Source organism: Rhincodon typus, chromosome 24 (assembly GCF_021869965.1).
Source record: "Rhincodon typus isolate 14 chromosome 24, sRhiTyp1.1, whole genome shotgun sequence".
NCBI classification, from domain to species: Eukaryota; Metazoa; Chordata; class Chondrichthyes; order Orectolobiformes; family Rhincodontidae; genus Rhincodon; species Rhincodon typus.
Window position 1 is genome coordinate 570,206 of NC_063355.1, and position 19,669 is coordinate 589,874.

The 19,669-nt window shown below is 43.1% G+C and overlaps 1 protein-coding gene across 1 annotated transcript in view; it reads left to right on the forward strand.

The window, feature by feature from the left end:
- The window catches only part of si:ch211-225b11.4, a 226,885-nt gene that overhangs the window by 14,407 nt on the left and 192,809 nt on the right, over positions 1-19,669 (forward strand). The window contains exons 5-7 of the mRNA XM_048611680.1: positions 9,327-9,449; positions 10,371-10,491; positions 13,517-13,665. Coding sequence (XP_048467637.1) covers positions 9,327-9,449; positions 10,371-10,491; positions 13,517-13,665 — 393 coding nt within the window. The remainder of the gene's footprint in view (positions 1-9,326; positions 9,450-10,370; positions 10,492-13,516; positions 13,666-19,669) is intronic.

Genomic DNA, 19,669 nt, shown 5'->3' on the forward strand with positions numbered 1-19,669 from the left:
AGGCCCGAAACGTCAGCCCTCCTGCTCCTCTGATGCTGCTTGGCCTGCTGTGTTCATCCAGCTCTACATCTTGTTATCTCAGATTCTCCAGCATTTGCAGTTCCTACTATCACTTCAAAAGTAGTAATGTCTGGCTTACTCCTGGTGCCAAGGCAAAGAATAAAATGATAAAGGAGATAACTCAATGGCTGAAGAGATGGTACAATGTTCAAGGATTCAGGTTCTTGGATCATTCGGATCTCTTCTGAGGCAGGAAAGACCTATTCACAAAAGATGGTTTCATCTGTACTGGAAGGGGACCAATATCTAAGTGGGAAGATATGCTAATTTTATTAAGGGAAACATGTAACCAATTGGAGGGTGTGGAGTGATCCTCAGAAGTAGAGTAAATAGAAAGATAGATGAAGATGGTTTTGAATCTGAAAAGAACGATTATAAAAGATGGACAAGAGCAAGTCAGAGAACAAAGTAACTGAAGAATTAAGAAGGCGTTTAGCATGTTTGCCTCCATCACTCAGATCTTTGCGTATAGGAGCTGAGAGGTTATGTTGAAGTTGTACAGGACGTTGGTGAGGCCTCTCCTGGAGTACTGTGTCCAGTTCTGGTCGCCCTGTTATAGGAAGGATATTATTAAGCTGGAGAGGGCTCAGAAAAATTTTACCAGGATGTTGCTGGGAATAGAGAGTTTGAGTTATAAAGAGAGGCTGGATAGACTGGGACTTTTTTCACTGAAGTGTAGGATGTTGAAGATGATCTTAGAGGTTTATAAAATCATGAGGGGTATGGTTAAGGCAAATGGGAGGTGTATTTTCCATGGAGTGGGGATTATTAAGACAAGGGGTGGCATGGTGGCTCAGTGATTAAGCACTACTGCCTCACAGCGCCCGGGACCCGGGTTCAATTCCAGCCTCGGGCGACTGTGTGTGCGGAGTTTGCACATTCTCCCCGTGCCTGCGTGGGTTTCCTCTGGGTGCTCCGGTTTCCTCCCACAGTCCAAAGATGTGCAGGCTAAATTGCCCATAGTGCCCAGGGATGTTTAGGTTAGGTGGGTTAGACATGGGAAATACAGGGGTAGGGGAATGGGTCTGGGTGGGATGCTGTTTGGAGGGGCGGTTTGGACTTGTTGGGTCGAATGGCCTGTTTCCACACTGTAGGGATTCTATGATTCTACAAAGGGGCATATTTTTAAGGTGAGTGGAGAAAGATTTAATGAAAGACGTGGGGCAATTTTTTTACACAGTGTGGCACATGTATGGAATGAACTTCCTGAAGAAATGGTGGTTGCAGGTACAGTTACAATGTCTAAAAGATGTTTGGATAAGTACATGAATAAGAAATGTTTGGAGGGATATGGGCCAAGTGCAGGCAGGTGGAACTCGTTTAGTTAGGGATTGTGGTCAGCATGGACCGGTTGGACAGTGCTGTATGATTCTGTGACTTTATCTGTCTTTGATTTAAAATGAAAGAAAAATGGTGATGGTCTTAGCAAAAATTAAATTGCATTCATATCGGCTTAAAGTGGGCTTTACAGCAGAGACAGTGAGTTAAACTGGTGTTTTTAGTTAGGCAGAGCTTGCTGCTAACCTTTCGATATCTTTCATCGACCTGCTCAAACATGTTTTGACACGTCTGGAGCAGAGTGAGGTTGAACACAGGCCTTCTGACTCGGAGATGGGAACACTACCACTGTGCGACAAGACCTCCGTAATCTGTAGGTTAGGGTTAGTGCTTGCTGAAATGTGCAAAGATTATCTCCAGTTAAAGTCTCCTCTCATGAACTTCCTACAATGTGGCAGTAACCTTTCACCGGATCAGATGGCACCAGATTGAGTGTGTAGTTAGATCATATTCAAAATTCAGAAATGCAAAGTGATATATTTCGGTAGAAAGTACACTGAGAAGCAATATAAAACAAACAACAGTTGTCTAAAGGGTGTGCAAGAGCAGAGAGAGACCTGGATGTATATGTGCATAAGTCATAAAACATGGCTGGACTGGTAGAGAGTCAATAGTAAATCAATGATGCATAGATTATCCTCAACTTTACTGATAGAAGCAAAGTATAGCAGGGAGGTTAATCTGCACCTGTATAAGACACAGTTATCCTTCAGCTGGACTAATTTTAGGAAGGATAGAACATAGTTTCAGGCCACTTTCAGGGAGCAGTGGACTTGAACCCCAAGATCCCTCTGTACATCCATGCTGTTCAGGGTCTTGCCATTAACTATATACTTTTCCTGAACATTTGATCTCCCAAAGTGCAGCATCTCATATTTACCTGGATTAACCTCCATCTGCCATATGCCGCCCATATCTGCAACTGATCTATATCCTGCTGTATCCTTTGACAGACTTTTACACTATCCACAATTCCACTGATCTTTGTATCATCTACAAACTTATTAACCCATCCATCTACATTTTTATCCAAGTCATTTATATATATATCAAACATGGATCCATTGGGGAGAGTGCAGAAGAGCTTCATGAGTATGTTTCCAGGGATGAGAGGCATCAATTATGAAGGTGTATTGGAGAAGTTGGCTCTGTTTTCCTTGGAGAACAGAAGACTAAGATGAGATTTGATTAATGTTTTCAAAATCACGAAAGGCCTGGACACAGTAAACAGGAAGAAACTGATTCTTCTGGCGATAGGATCAAGAATGAGAGGATGCAGATTTAAAGTGACTGGCAAGGAGATAAAATGTGATTGAGAAAGAACTTTCTCCTACAGCAAGTAGTTACAATTGGGAATGCACTGCCTGGAAATGTGGAGCAGATGGGTTGAACTGACACTTTCGAGAGGGCATTCCTGTGTTATGCCACTGGATACCGGCCTCCGTCCCACAAGCAGCCTTGAAATACCGCCCTCTGTCTCCTGCCCTGAACCCAATTTTGGATCCAACTTGCTAAGTTACCTTGAATCCCTGTTTTTATCTTCTTTATCAGTTTCCCATATGGGATCTTATCAAAGGCTTTACTGAAATCCATATAAAATAAATCATTATTTTTGCTTATTTACATATTTGGTCACCTCCTATAAAAATTCAACCAGATTTGTTACACATGACCTCCCTCTGACAAAGCCATGTTGATTACTTCAGATCAAACCTTGCCTCTCTAACTCTGAATTAATTTTCTGCTTCAGAATTATCTCCATAGGCTTCCCTACCTCAGATGTGAGAGTCACTGTCTGCAATTCTCCTATATCACCCTTAAGGCCATAAGACATAGGAGCAGAAATTAGGCCATTCGGCCCATCGAGTCTGCTCCGCCATTCAATCATGGCTGATAAGTTCCTCAACCCCATTCTCCTGCTTTCTCCCCATAACCCTTGATCTCCTTGATAATTAAGAACCTATCTATCTCTGGTCTTAAATGTACTCAATGACCTGACCTCCACAGCCTTCTGTGGCAGTGAATTCAATAGATTCACCACTCTCTGGCTGAAGAAGTTTCCGCTTATCTCCATTCTTAAAGGTGTTCCCTTTACTCTAAGGCTGTGCCCTCGGATCCTAGACTGTCCTACCAATGGAAGCATCTTCCCAACATCCACTTTGTCCAGACCATTCAGTATTGAAAGTTTCAATTAGATCCCCCCTCATCCTTCTAAACTCCAATGAGTATAGTCCCAGAGTCCTCAAACATGCCTCATATGTTAAGCTTTCCATTCCTGAGACCATTCTTGTGAACCTCCTCTGAAGCCGTTCCAGGGCCAGTGCATCCTACCTGAGATATGGGGCCCAAAACTGCACGCAATACTCCAAATGTGGCCTGACCAGTGCCTTATAAAGCCTCAATAGTACATCCCTGCTTTTATATTCAAGTCCTTTCAAAATAAATGCCAACATTGCATTTGCCTTCCTGACTACTGAATCCTGGACGAGAACTCCCAAGTCTCTTTGCACTTCAGACTTCTGAATTTTCTCCCCATTTAGAAAATAGTCCATGCTTTTGTTCTTCTTACCAAAGTGCATGACCTCACACTTTGCCACATTGTACTCCATCTGCCACTTCTTTGCCCACTCTCCTAACCTGTCCAAGTCCTTCTGCAGCCTTGCCACCTCCTCAATACTACCTGACGCTCCACTTATCTTTGTATCGTCTGCAAACTTAGCCAGAATGTCCACAGTTTCTTCATCTAGATCATTAATGTACAAGGTGAAAAGTTGTGGTCCCAGCACCGACCCTTCCAGGACACCACTTGTCCCCGGCTGCCATCCTGAGAAAGACCCCTTTATCCCTACTGTCTGCTTTGTGCCAGACAGCTAATCTTCTATCCATGTTAGCACCTGGCCTCTAACATTGTGGGTCCTTATCTTACTCAGCAGCCTCCTGTGTGGCACCTTATCAAAGGCCTTCTTGAAGTCCAGGTAGATAACATCCATTGGCTCTCCTTTGTCTACCCTGCTCGTTACTCCCTCAAAGAATTCTAGCAGATTTGTCAGGCATGACCTCCCCTTGACGAAACCATGCTGACTTTGCGCTATTTTAGTACACACTTCCAAATATTCAGAAATCTCATCCTTTACAATGGACTCCAAAATCTTGCCCACGACTGCGGTTAGGCAAATTGGCCTGTAATTTTCCATCTTTTGCCTTACTTCCTTTTTTAAACAGGGGTGCCACATTAGCGATTTTCCAGTCCTCTGGGACCCTCCCTGACTCTAGTGATTCCTGAAAGATCACCACTAATGCTTCCACTATCTTTTCAGCTATCTCCTTTAGAACTCTGGGTGTAGTCCATCTGGTCCAGGTGATTTGTCCACCTTCAGGCCAATCAGTTTTACTAGCACCTTTTCCTTGGTGATGGCCACCATACTCAGCTCTGCCCCCTGACTGTCTTGAATTTTTGGGATATTACCCGTGTCTTCCACCGTGAAGACTGATGCGAAGTAATTATTTAGTTCTTCAGCTGTTTCCTGGTTCCCCACGACGTTCTTTCTAGCGTCATTTTCCAGTGGTCCAATGTCCACTTTTGTCTCTCTTTTGCCCTTTATGTACCTAAAGGAACTTTTACAGTCTTCATTTATTTTACTGGCTAGCTTACCCTCATATTTAATCTTCTCCCTCCTTAGTTCTTTTTTTGTTGCCCTCTGTTGGTCTTTGTAAGCTTCCCAGTCCTCTGGTTTCCCACTGCCTTTCGCCACATTCTATGCTTTCTCGTTTGCTTTTATGCTATCCCTGACTTCCTTAGTCATCTGTGGTTGCCTCATCCTCCCTGTACCATGCTTCTTTATCCTAGGGATGAATTTTTGCTGCGTCTCCTGAATTACTCCCAGAAACTCCTGCCATTGCTGTTCCACTGTCTTTCCCGCTAAGCTGCTCTTCCAGTCAATTCTGCCCAGCTCCTCCTTCATACCTCTGTAGTCACCTTTATTCAGCTGTAATACCGTTACCTCTGATTCTATCTTCTCCCTCTCAAATTGCAGAGTAAATTCTATCATCTTATGATCACTGCCTCCTAAGGGTTCCTTTACCTTAAACTCCCTTATCAAGTTTGCCTCATTGGACAACGCTAAATCCAGTATTGCCTGTTCCCTTGTGGTCTCCACCATGAGCTGCTCCAAAAAGCCATCTCGTAGACATTCCACAAACTCCTTTTCCAGCAATCCACTACCAACCTGATTTTCCCAGTCCACCTGCATATTGAAATCCCCCATGATCACTGTGACTTTGCCTTTCTTACACACCTTTTCTATCTCCTGGTGTATCTTGCGCCCCAGCTCCTGACTACTGTTTGTACACAACCTGTACACAGGCCTGTACACAACCCCAAATATGTTTTTTTTTTTACCTTTGTGATTCATCAATTCTACCCACGCAGATTCTACACCATCTGACCCTACTTTGTTTCTTCCTATTGATTTAATTTAATTTCTCACTAAGAAGGCAACCCCACCCCCTCGGCCCACCTGCCTATCTTTTCAATAGGATGTATATCCTTGGATATTTAGTTCCCAATCCTGATTCTTGAAAAGTGGAAATATATTTGCTGTCCTCTAGTCCTCTGGTACCTCACCTGTGGCCAAAGAGGAATTAAAAAATTGGGTCAGGGACCCTATGATTTTCTCCCTCATCTCCCACAGCAATCTGGAATACAAGTCATTTGGACCTAGGGATTTGTCCACTTTTAAACCTGCCAAAACTTCCAATACCTCCTCACTCTCGATACTGAACTGCTCAAGAACTTCACAGTCCATCATCATCTTGAATTCTATACCTACATCCTCTTTCTCCTGAGTAAAGACAGATGTGAAGTATTCATTTGTCACTCTACCAATGTCTTTCGGCTGCACAAACAGATTTTCTCCCTTGGTCCCTATTGGGCCTTACTCTTTCTTTGGTTATTCTGTTCCTCTTGGTATACTTACAGAATATCCTGTGATTCTCTTAATTTTATCTGCTCGTTTGTTTTTCATACCCCCCTCTTTGGTCTGCTTTTTGCTTTCTTAATATTCCCCTGGTACTTTAAATGCTCCACCAAGGCCTCTATTGATTTGCTACCTTTCTGGCTGTTATACATCTGTCTTTTTCTTTTTAACTGATCCTGAATATTCTTAGATGTCAAAGATTTTCTAGGCTTGTTGCTCCTACATCTCACCCTAAAGGGAACATGTTGCTCCTGTACTCTGCCCAGTACCTTTTTTGAACACCTCCCACTGTTCTGCTCTAGATTTACCCTCAAATAGCTGTTTGCAGTCCACCATGATTCTGTTTCATTTTAATAAAAACTGCCTTGCCCCAATCCAAAATCCTTTTTTTTTTGCAGAACATCCTTTTCCTTTAACACAAGAAACTTAAAACTATGGTGCTGTGCTCGCTATTAGTAAAATGCACCCTCAAACCCCTTCAAACACCTGTCTGGCTTCAGTCCCCAGAGCTAGGTCCAGCACTGCAGCATTTATTGTAGGACCGTATACATGTTCATATAAAAAGGTCTCCTGAACACAATTCAAGAAACCTGTATCCTCTAAACCCTTTATACCATGATTATCCCAATATATGTTGGGGTAGTTGAAATCCCCTAATATAATCACCTTATTGTTATTTTTGCACACCTCAGTGAATTGTTTACATATTGCTTCTCTATTGCCTGCTGACTATTTGGGAGCCTATAAAACACACCCAGTTGCTTGACTGCCCCTTTTTTTTATTCCTGAGCTTTACCACAAAGCCTCATTTGACAACTCTTCTGTATTGTTAGGCTGAAAGTACCTAATGGGATCTTTAAAATGATCAAAATGATTGCAAAAAGACACATGCATTTCAATACGTAGCTAATTTAGTAGCTTAATCTACTTCATATTTATACAAACTAATGAGTGAATCTTAAGCTACTTCATACCTATACAGCCTAGTGAGTCCCACTGCCTTGTCTTCATGCCAGGGACTTTGAACAGCTGGCATTTGGAGTTCTACCTAAGATTCTATGTCACTGGTCTAATGCGATAGGGAAAGTCCATGGCCCTGGTCCCATGAACACATTCTGATGTTGAAAGTCCAACGACTGGGACTGTTCTGGTTACATTGTCATTTCGTAATACTTTAAGCACTTTTCCAGACACTCCAGGTGGCTCTGTGTCAACTACGTAAAAGAATGGTTCCTACAGATAATCCAAGTTATACAGTTACCGCTGGCTAAAACAGTTTTGTTAATTACAGCAGCCTATTTTCATATATTTTCCCACTTTGCTTCGCTTGCTCATTGTCATGTCCAAATATCATTTTTAACTCCAACACTGTATCTTCTAAGATAAGGTTGAGTGAGTGGATGAAAATCTGCTAGATGGAAAAGTATGAGTTGTTCGTTTTGGCGGGAATAATTAATAATAATTGAAAAGCAGAGAACAACTGCAGATGTAGAGTGACCTAGGTGTTATGTTATGTCACAACAAGTTAGTATGAATGTTCAGCAAATAGTTAGGAAAGCTAATAGAAAGCTATCCTTTATTACAAGAGGAATTGGACATAAAGGTAAACATGTTATGCTTCCGTTGTACAAGGCATTATATATGTGCAGTTTTGGTCTCCTTATTTAAACAAAGATGTAAATGCATTGGAGACAGTTCAGAGGAGGTTTACTAGATTAATAACTGGAATAAGTGGCTTGACTTAGTCTTTTGATGGGTTGGATAGGCTGAACTTGTTTTCGCTGGAGTTGAGAAGAGTGGGGGGTGATTTAATGTAGTGTGTAAGATCTTCAATGGTCATGATATTAGAAGGATGTTTCCTATTCCTGCATCCAGAACTAGGGGTATCGTTTAAAAATTAGCATTGCCCTTTTGGGACAGAGCTGAGGAGAATTATTTTTTACTGAGCATTGTGCAACTTTGGAACTCTCTGCCTTGGTCAGCAGCGGAGGTGGGATCATTAAATATTTTAAAGGCAGAGAAAGACATTCCTGTTAAGCAAGGGAATCAAGGGATAGATATTAGGGATAGATAGGAATATAGAATTCAAAACAAACAGATTACCCGTGATCTATTGAATGACTGAGCAGACTCAAAGGGCAGCAAGTAGTTGGGCCGTGCCTTCCCATCTGTGTGTCATTGAAAAGTTTGTACAGAAAAATATATTTGACCTCAAGCCTATCAGGTGGTAGTTAGCATGCAATGTCCTTGATGCCCTGAAGGGAAAAGAGATAACTGAGACAGCAGCGGTGTTGAAGAGACTGTCACACATCTCATTCCAGAAAAGTGCCTTTGCTAAGAAGGACTGGAGATGAATCCACTGGTTTCTGTCGAGTTCATCCTGAGCAGCTCTGTGACACAGAGGCATATTCTACGGGTTGTTCACAGGGACGCACACCAGAAGAAACATCAACTACACCTTGAGGATTATTACGTTGGTGAAAGGTGCAGTTTGGTCTGCCTGAAACTTGTTGGCCTTCCAGTGCAAAGAGTTGTTCTCAACCAAGTATTGCACATAGGCCCATTCCAAGATCCAGCACTACATACTGAGGGGTGAGCTAAAGCTTGCGACAGCCACCACTGATACACAGTGGGGAAAAGTTGCTGTCAAGGGGCTGGTAACTTGTAGAACTCCGCTGTATGCTTGTCATTGAACATAGCAAGGATTGCAATTGGATTGAGGCATACAAGAATCCATTGTGCTTAATGGAGAAGAGTTATAACTTATTGTATTTTTTATAAAGTCCAATTTGAAATATATTGGAGTGTACTCTTAGATATTTTACAAATGAAGTGTATTTTTTATAATAGTTATAATGGGAGACATCAGTCAGAATAACCATAAACTGAATATTGTCAGGAGCACTTGACTCTTTGTTTATAAATTTCTGATCACCCATTCTGGCTTCCTAGATATGTCTTCAGATCTTCCAGGCTATGCCCAAAAGTATTGGAGCCATTGTATGGAGGGCAGAGTGTGGAAAAGAAGCTCTGCAAAGGATTGTTGGATTTCTGTTCCAAGCCATTGTGAGCCAGGTGAGTCAACCGTCAAGGTTATGATGTGTTTGCAGATACATCCCAGCTCTGCGTTCAGAAGACTGGGGGCCATTTTGATCCCTCTGGATTGGAGTCTAGCTTTTGGCTTGGACATAGAAATAGGATTCAGTTGATAAAAGAGATTGACTCATATTTTCCTTCAGAGGTTTCAGTGGATGAGAGAGACAAATGCCCCTGCCCTTCCAAAACAGTGAGAAGGTAGAAGGAGACAGAATCTGGTGTCAAGATTGGAAAGGGCAGAGTGATACTGGGGAGCAGGGCAGAACTAATTCCTTGGCAGTCTGTGAGGCTCGGTTTGGGCATATGCTCTCCTGGTGATATCCACTTCTGGTACTGAACCATAACCTGGTCAGATAATGTAGAGAAGGCACTGAGATGCAGTCAAGCTTTGAGTTTTAAAGCAGGAGGAGAAGGAAATGTCGGCTGCCAGTTTCCATCTTGCAGGGAAGCTGGAGAGAGAGGAATAAATCTTCATATCAGTGCAGGTGACACAGGAAAGAGGGGATGTGTATAAAGTAGGTTCTGGAATCTAGGTGGAACATACAGAGGATCACTGAGCATTGACAAAATTAAGGGGAGAAGGAAGATTGCATGAAGGAGGAGTTGGTTGGAAGAACTTTCCATTGTTTCCTGTTAGGAACGGGAACCTGATTTGGGCAGATGGAGCCGTTATAGAGAATGAGTCAATGAAGGGATATGGTGGTCTTGACAAAGAAGGAAACAGCCTATGGTATGAGCTTTTGAGAAATCGGTGCTGTTGGGGTTCCGCATGGATCAGAAAATTGAGTGAAGCCAAGTGCCAAGTGGCATGATTGAGGGGCATGCTGGAGGGGTGATTGGTTGCGATAGTGGAATAATACAGGTTGTCTGTTTTCCTCACTATGTTGTTTGCTGTTGCAGAGTTCACACACAGACAGCCGACTTCTGGCCAGTACAACACTGGTAAAGCTGATTAACAGCAACCCTCAGCCCCAGGTCAGGGCAGTGGCAGCCCTCCATGCTTTACAATTGACACAAGGAGGTTAGTAACCATTCCAGTTTCTCTCTCATGAAACCAGATCAGGATGCTGCTTGACTAATCTTGCTCCTTCATTTCTGCAGTTCTTTTACCTTGATTTTTCAGTCTTGACTCCTTGTACTTTGGGCTCATTTTCAGTGACACTAGTGACTTTGTGTGAAAAAGTATAATAACCTTGGAGGGCAAAATGGATCAACACTTGTAGGAAGGAAAATTGCCGAGTTATGCAGAGAAAGTACATAAGACCATAAGAAATAGGAACAAGAGTAGGCCGGTCAGCCTCTTGAACCTGCTCCACCATTCATTGCACGTGGCTTATCAAATATTCTTACATCCACTTTCCTGCCCTTTCCCATAACTCTTGATTCTATCAAGAATGTATTCAGCCTTAAACATAGGTCAAAAATCACACAACACCAGGTTATAGTCCGACAGGTTTATTTGAAAACACAAGCTTTCACAGCTCCGCTCCTTCCTCAGGCATGGCGTGAGAGAGAGGGTGTAAGACACAGAATTTATAAGCAGAAAGGTAACTAAAACTGGCCCCCTCTTGTTGAATCTTTAATCAGTTAGAAAGGAGACTGATTGATTGAAATGCAAAATCTAGATTTCTTTCAAGACATTGTCCCGAGATGTTTAAAGGTTTTATCAATGTATACAAGACGTGATATCTCAGATTAGACATTGCATTTTAGCTGTCAGGTCTTGCTTAGAAACTGTCTATGCTTTAAACTGGGGTCAGGTTTTTTTGAGCAAAACAGAGTGTATCTGCAACTACACAAACACCTTAGATGAAATAATTCGCGTGTCTGTGTGTGTGTGTGTGTGTGTGTGTGTGTGGGTGTGGGTGTGTGTGACTCGACCAATGTTGTCTACCTCATAATGCAGGCAAGGATGCCCCGAGGCACGGTATTTTGGCGAAACCATGCAGATGCTATGACAATGGATAAATGGACACCATGCAATGATCAGTGGACAGGGGTGTTCCCTCCCAGCGGGGGATCATTTCAGGGGGCCAAGGATATTCACCCTCCGATTTTCGGGTAAGCGTCCTCCAAGGTGGACTTCGAGATACACAATGATGCAAAATCGCTGGGCAGAGGCTGATAGCCAAGTTCCATAGCCATGAGGACGGCCTCAATTGTGATCTCGGGTGCATGTCGCATTACAGGTGACCCCACCACGCTATATGCGCGTATGCGCACACATAGATACACACACATTTGCATACTCACACAGACCCTCTCTCTTTCTCACACTCACACCTACACACACACACTCCCTCACACTCTCACTCTCTCTAGCACACACGCACACTCACTCACTCTTTCTCACACACATGCACAGCACACTGACAGGCACGACAGCACAGACATGCACACACACAGGCGCGTGCGCCCACACACACACCCCCACACACACAAACATGACTTATTTCATCCAAAATGTTTGTGTAGTTATGGATACATTCTATTTTGCTCAAAAAAAAAACCTGACCCCAGTTTAAAACATAGATTCTAAGCAAGACCTGACATGTGCAATGTAATGTCTAATCTGAGATGTCACCTCTTGTTTATATTGATAAAACCTCTAATTATCTCGGGACAATGCTCAGCGATTTTCTTTGCGTCATTGTGTCCACCTTGGAGGACACTTACCCGAAGATCAGAAGCTGAATATCCTTGACCCCTGAAGTGATCCCCCACTGGGAGGTAATACCCCTGTCCGATGATCATAGTCTCCTTCCGAACTGATTAAAGATTCAACAAGAGGGCGCTAATTTTGGTGTTGTTTTTGGGGTTGTTACCTTTCTGCCTTTAAATTCTGTGTCTTATACCCTCTTCCTTATGCTATGCCTGAGGAAGAAGCGATTAGTCAAGCAGCATCCTGATCTGGTTTCGAAGCGGGGCTTCGAAAGCTTGCATTTTCAAATAAACCTGTTAGTCTATAACCTGGTGTTGTGTGATTTTTGACCTCGTCCATCGCAGTCCAACGCTGGCATCTCCACATCACAGCCTTAAACATGCACAAGAATTCTGACCCACAGCCCTCTGTGACAGGGAGTTCCAAAGACACTCAGCCCTCTGAGAGAACAAATTCCTCCTCATCTCAGTCTTAAATTGGCATGCTTTTATTCTGAGACTGTGCCCTCTGGTCCTAGAGTCTCCCACGAGTCAGAGTTATACAGCACGGAAACAGACACAGACATCTTGATCTGACCTAGACCCATTCACCAGCATTTGGCCCATAACCTTCTAAACCTCCTATTCATATACTCATCGAGATGCCTTTTAAATGTTGTTGTAATAATACTGTCCATCACCTCCTCTGGCACCTCATTCAATACATGCACCACCCTCTAGCGAAAATGTTACCCATCAGGTCCTTTTTATATCTTTCTCCTCTCACCTTAATGTGCACTCCCACTTTGGACTCCACCACCCTGGGAAAATACCTTGGTTATTCACCCTATCTATGCCCCGCATGATTTTATAAATCTCTATAAGGTCGCCCCTCAGGCTCCGACATTCCGGAGGGAGAAAAGTCCCAGCCTATTCAATCTGCCTATAATTCAAACCCTCCAGTCCTGGCAACATCTTAGTAAATCTTTTCTGCACCCTCTCAAGTTTGACAACATACTTCTTATAGCAGGGAGACCAGAATTGACCACAGTTTTCTAAAAGAATTCAAAATAACCTGTGTGAAGGGACAGTGCGTGACTGATCGTGGGGTGTTATCATGTCAACAATAGACGATAGGGAAGTTAAAAATTGGTTGGGGATGTGTCACAGACGATGTGAGAGAGTTTGACTGTGTGGGTGTGACGGAAGTTATTGATAGGCTGGGCAGTTATCGATAGGATCAGCAGGGGTAGTGTTACCGATTCTGTGAGGGAGTGTGATTGACATAGTTTGGTTGCGATGTTTGTGGGGTGATTGGTGGGATGAGCGAGTGTTATTGATTTGCTGCTGGTCATTCCCAGCTCTCTGCCCTTGCCTATAATCTGGTCTGTTGTTTGCTTTCCCAGAGATTGATTGCTTGATTCTCGGAGAGCTGAAGGTCACATTCCTGGCAAAGCGAACTGATGGCTTGGGAAACTTGCTGATGAGTCGGGGCCTAGTGAGCTGCAATCACAATGAGATGCTGGTCTGCCAACTGCCAGGCTTCCAAAGTGGGGTATAGTAGAAAGATTTCCATTGTTTCACACATGCTAATTTCTGACATGGGTTATGATGGAGAAGGAATAAATGTTTGTCACGGATGAGTTGAACCGAAGGGTCTTTTTCTGTGTCGTATAACTGCGTGTATATATAATATCCTTCCTATAGAAGGGTGAGCAGAATTTATGAAGTATTCTAAAAGTGACCTCACCAATGTCCTGTACGGTCGCAACAGACCTTGGTTGAACGAAGATTGAAGGAGGTCAGAAGCACTACCAGGCATATCTAAAAATAAGGTGAAAACCTTGCGAAGCTACAAAACAGGAATATAGGACAGCACGGTGCCTCAGTGGTTAGCAGTGCTGCCTCACAGCGCCAGGAACTTGGGTTCGATTCCACCCTTGGGCAACTCTGAGTGGAGTTTGCACATTATCCCCATGTCTGCGTGGGTTTCCTCTGGGTACTCCGGTTTCTTCCCACAGTCCAAAGGTGTGCAGGCTAGGTGGATTGACCATGCTAAATTGCCCATGGTGTCCAGGAAGTGCAGGTTAGGTGGATTGGCCATGGGAAATGCAGGGTGGGTGTGGGTGGGATGCTCTTTGGATGATCAGTGTGAACTCAGTGGGCTGAATGGCCTGCTTCTGCACTGTATGGATTCTATGATAGTTGCATGCTAAGCTGTGGAAGCTGCAAGTTAGAAAATTTCAAGGGTGGTGGTTATGTTCTCCCTTGTTGGAGATGTCTGTTGCTTGGCACTTGCCACTTAACACCTCAAGCCTGAGACAAAACCTTGTCCAGGTTTTGTGGCTTATAAACTCAGACTGCTTGAGGATCTGAGGAGTCTCAAATGGTAAAGAACATTGTACAGTCATTAGCAAATATCCCCACTTCTGAACTTACGATAGAGGGAAGGTCATTGAAGCAGCTGAAGATGCTTGGGCCTGGGACACTACCCTGAAGAACTGCAGGTTTGTACTGAGGTTGATATGATTCACCTCCAACAATTACAACCACCTGTGTGTTAGGAATGACTCCAACCAGTAGAAAGATTTTCTCTGATTCCCTTCAATTCCATATTTGCTAAGAGTTGCCATAGTCTATAACACCTGCCTTCATGTTAAATATAGTAACTCTCACCACCCCTGGAGTTTAGCACATTTTTATCGCAAGTTTGGAACAAGACTTTGATGAGGTCAGGAGCCAAATGATCCTGGAGGAAACAGAGTCTTAGAGAGCATCCATCCATGTATCCATCATTTTGCTCATGATTTAGATTAGACTGATTGGTTGGATTGGATTTGTCCTGCAGTTTGTGGACAGACTACACGGAGTTAATTTTCGACGTTGTCAGGTAGATGTCAGTGTCATAGCTATACTACAGCATCTTGGCTTAGGTGCTGCCAGATCTGGAGCACATTTCTTCACTACTATTTCCAGAATGTTGTCAGGGCCCCTAGCCTTTATTGAATCCATTCCCTTCTGCTGTTTGTTGATACGATATGGAATGAATTGAAATTGCTGAATACTGACATTTGTGATGCTGTCAACCTGAGGAGGAGGCTGAGATGGATCATTCACTTAGCATTCCTGGCTGAGGCTGAATGCAAATACTTCAGTTTTGCCATTTGCATTGACGTTGATCTCAGTCAATGATGGAGATATTTGTAGATCCTCCAACTCCTATTAGTTCTTTAATTGTCCATGACTATTCACAATTCGAAGTGACAGGACTGCAGAGCTTTGATCTGATCCACTGTGCGGAGTCTTTCAGCCCTGGTCAATGTTGTATATTTGGACTTTCAGAAATCATTTGATACGTGCAAGTTGGTTAGCAAATTAGAAATGTTTGGAATTAATGGATCCTTGGCAGCATGGATGAGAAGTTGACTAAAAATTAGAAAGCAGAGGATATTTACATATACATGGGCATTTCTTAGTTTGGAGCCAGGTTGAAAATGGTGTTCCTCAGGGACTGTTGCTTTTCTGATTTATCTAGAGGTGATTGTTGAGGGCAAAAATCTCTAAATTTGTAGATGATACTAAGATATGAAGATCGCTGAATTGCGAGGATGACGATTAGCGACTTCAGAGGAACAAAATTTGAAGTAATGCATTTTGTTGTGAGAAACACAAGCTTAACGGTTCAACTTTGAGTTGAGTACAGGAACAGAGGAACCTCAAAGTTCACATGCATGATTATCCGAAGGTGGCCAGGCAAGTTGAAACAGTTGTTAAGAAGACTTAAGGAATCCTTGGGTTTATAAATAGAGTATAAAAGAAGGGAACTGATGCTACACCACTACAAATCATTGGTCAGACCACATTTGGAGTGTTGTGTTCAGTTCTGGGCACCTTAGGAAGGATGTTTAAAGTCTAGTGAGAGTTCAAAAGAGATTTACTGGAATGATACCAAAGAATGAGGTATATAAAATGAGGTGTCTCAAATCATGAGGGGCATGGATAGGATGAATGCATGTAGTCTTTTTCTCCGGGATGGGGAATTGAAAACTAGAGGGCATAGATTTAAGGTGAGGGGGGAAGGATTTAAAAAGGACCTGAGGAACAACAACTTCACACAGAGAGTGCGTAAATGGAATGGGCTGCCAGAGAAAGTGGTTGAGGCAGGTACAACAGCAGCATTTAAAAAACATTTAGATAGGTACATGGATGGGAAGGATTTCGAGGGATGTGGACCAAATGTGGGCAGTTGGAACTAGCTGAGTGGTCACAATGGTCAGCACGGACCAGTTTGGGCCGAAGGGCCTGTTTCCATGCTGTATTACTCTATGACTCAATGAATGAGGGATTTTAGACAGAAGGAAGGATTAGAGAAACTGGGATTTTCCTCCTTGGAGCAGATCTTATTGAGGTGTTCAGAATTGTGAACAAGTTTGTCAGGGTAAAAAAGGATATTCCATTTTCACTTGTTGGTACAGTTGGTTCTGCTATAACGAGATAGTTGTGTTCCTACACAATATTGCATTATAGAAAATCATGCTAAAGTAATAACAGGGCCTATGGGAAAAGTGGGGTTGGGGCAGACCACCAAAAAAATCACTCAAAATCATTTAAAAATCATTCAAAAGCCTAACACAAAGAATAGCACAGTTTGAATGATGGGGGAGGAGGTTTCGAGGTTGCTCTGTTGTTAATGCAGGAGCTGAAGGTCACCACTATCATCATCACCATCATTATCGTCATCATCCACTCCAGGTGCAGTTATAGTTGCAGGGTTCGGGTGAAAATAGTTAATCCAGAAGTGGATGGCTGTGGTTCATTGTCTTCTGACTGTTTCTTGAGAGTTGGCTTAAAAAAGACATCAAGTTTTTGCTGCTTTGCCCTTTTTCTTCTATCACGAAGAAGCTGTTCGTGGGGTGCCAGATAAGATCTTATTCCGTGAACTACTACCCTGCTGCATTCTGCATTGTAGTCAACGTCCTCTAAGAGCTGCAACTGCTTCTCAATTTCCCTCTGGACAGAAGTGGAAAGCTGTCGTGGTGCTGCATCCTGGACTACTACTTCTTTACCTCCAGCTTCCACTTCTTCAGTGACAAGTTGTTGTATATCATCTGTAGAGAAGTCTTCACAGTGAGACTCAAGTAGCTCTTCAACATCCTCACTCTCCACTTCTCCAAATTTCATTTGCTTTGCAAGATCAACGAGAATCTTCGATTCTTGGAATGTCCTCTAACTGATCAAACCCTTTAAAATTTTGAAAAAAAAAAATCTGGGAGAAGCTTCCAGCAAATTGCATGCAAGCAGCCCTTACTTGCATCACCCCAGGTCTCCACAATAATGTCAATTGCATTCTTGATGTTAGAGCTCTTCCAAAATTGAAGAACACTGTTCTTATCCGCCTCAGCGGCTGCAATCAGCCTCTTAAATAATGAGCTTTAAAAGCTGCCATTGCACGCTGGGCCATGGGTTGAAGGAGAGAGGTTGCGTTTGGGGGTAGAACTAGCACTTTGATGTTTTCAGAAAGCTCACCAACTGTGGGAGGCATGGCTTGGCACATTATCCAGGATGAGGAGCACTGATGGAATCGCGTTATAGCCAACACGAGTTCGCATTTTAGGAATAGCATTCCCCTGTTTGTCAGTTGCAGTATAGCCTATTCACGTTGCTGGAACATGCGTTACAGCAGAACCGACTGTATATCAGTAACAAGGGGTCATAGTTTCAGGGTTGTTAGCGGGAGAGCTGAGAGCAACATTAGGAGAAATTTCTTTACTCAGAGTTGTTAGGATTTGGAATATACTGCCTGGGAGAGTGGTGGAGCCAGATTCCATTTAGGTTTCAAAAGAGAGCTGGATATATATTTGAAGGGCGATGAATTTAAAGGACTATGGAGATGAGGCTGGAGAATGGGACGAGCTGGATAGCTGTTTTGGGAGCCAGTACAGATACAATGGGTTGAATGGCCTCCTGCTATACTTTAAAATTCTATGATTCTATGATTAATTCAATGTGCAAGAATTCAACAGTGGCACTTTAAACAGAAACCGAAAGAACTATGGATGCTGTAAATCAGAAACAGAAATTGCTGGAAAAGTTCAACAGGTCTGGCAGCATCTGTGGAGAGAAATCAGAGTTAATGTTTCGGGTCGAGTTCTGAGGAAGGGTCACTTGATCCAAAGCGTTAACTGTGATTTCTTTCCAGAGATGCTGCCAGACCTGCTGAGCGTTTCCAGCAATTTCTGTTTTTATGCACTTTAAACAGAATCTTGCAAGTTTGGTCAGCAAGGTCAAAAGCTTTGCATTTTTGCACTGGAGCAGTCCTTCCAATCCAGATTTCTGTTCTGTCAGAGCTACATCAGGTGTGTCCACACAGTGGTTCATAACTGTGAATTTGTACAACTGGTTTTAGGTTTGCAGGTATTCCAATGATAAAATAACAGCAGTAATGTTTCAGTTTTAAACAAGCTAGTTTATTGCAAGTCTATTACTGAAACAACTAAGTTTCAGGTGATACAGTTCATAGGATCATACAATACAGAAGAGACCTTTTGGCCCATCAAGTCATGACTGCCAAAAATATGGTACTGCCCACACTAACGCCACTTTACAGCACTGGGCTCATAGCCTTGAATGTTATGACCCTTCCAAGTGCTCATCCAAGTACTTTTTAAAGGTTGTGAGGTTTTCTACCTCAACCACTCTCCAAGACAGTACATTCCAGAACCTCAGCACCCTCTGTGTGAGAGAGGTTTTCTTTAAATCCCCTCTAAACCTCCTGCCTTTCACTTTAGAATTATGCCCCTTTATTATTGACCTTTCACCTAAGGGGAATAGCTGCTTTCTATTCACTGTGTCCATGCCCCTCACAATCCTACACACCTCTAACAGGTCCCCCTTAACCTTCCCTGCTCCGAAGAAAACAACCTGGGCTCGTAGAACATAGAACATAGAACATAGAACATAGAACATTACAGCGCAGTACAGGCCCTTCGGCCCTCGATGTTGCGCCGACCTGTGAAACCAATCTGAAGCCCATCTAACCTAAACTATTCCATTATCATCCATATGTTTATCCAATGACCATTTAAATGCCCTTAAAGTTGGCGAGTCTACTATTTTTGCAGGCAGGGCATTCCATGCCCTTACTACTCTCTGAGTAAAGAACCTACCTCTGACATCTGTTCTATATCTATCACCCCTCAATTGAAAGCTATGTCCCCTCGTGCTAGCCATCACCATCCGAGGAAAAAGGCTCCCACTGTCTACCCTATCTAATCCTCTGATCATCTTGTATGTCTCTATTAAGTCACCTCTTAACCTTCTTCTCTCTAACGAAAACAGCCTCAAGACCCTCAGCCTTTCCTCATAAGACCTTCCCTCCATACCAGGCAACATCCTGGTAAATCTCCTCTGCACCCTTTCCAATGCTTCCACATCCTTCCTATAATGCGGTGACCAGAACTGTACGCAATACTCCAAGTGTGGCCGCACCAGAGTTTTGTACAGCTGCAACATGACCTCATGGCTCCGAAACTCAATCCCTCTACCAATAAAACCTAACA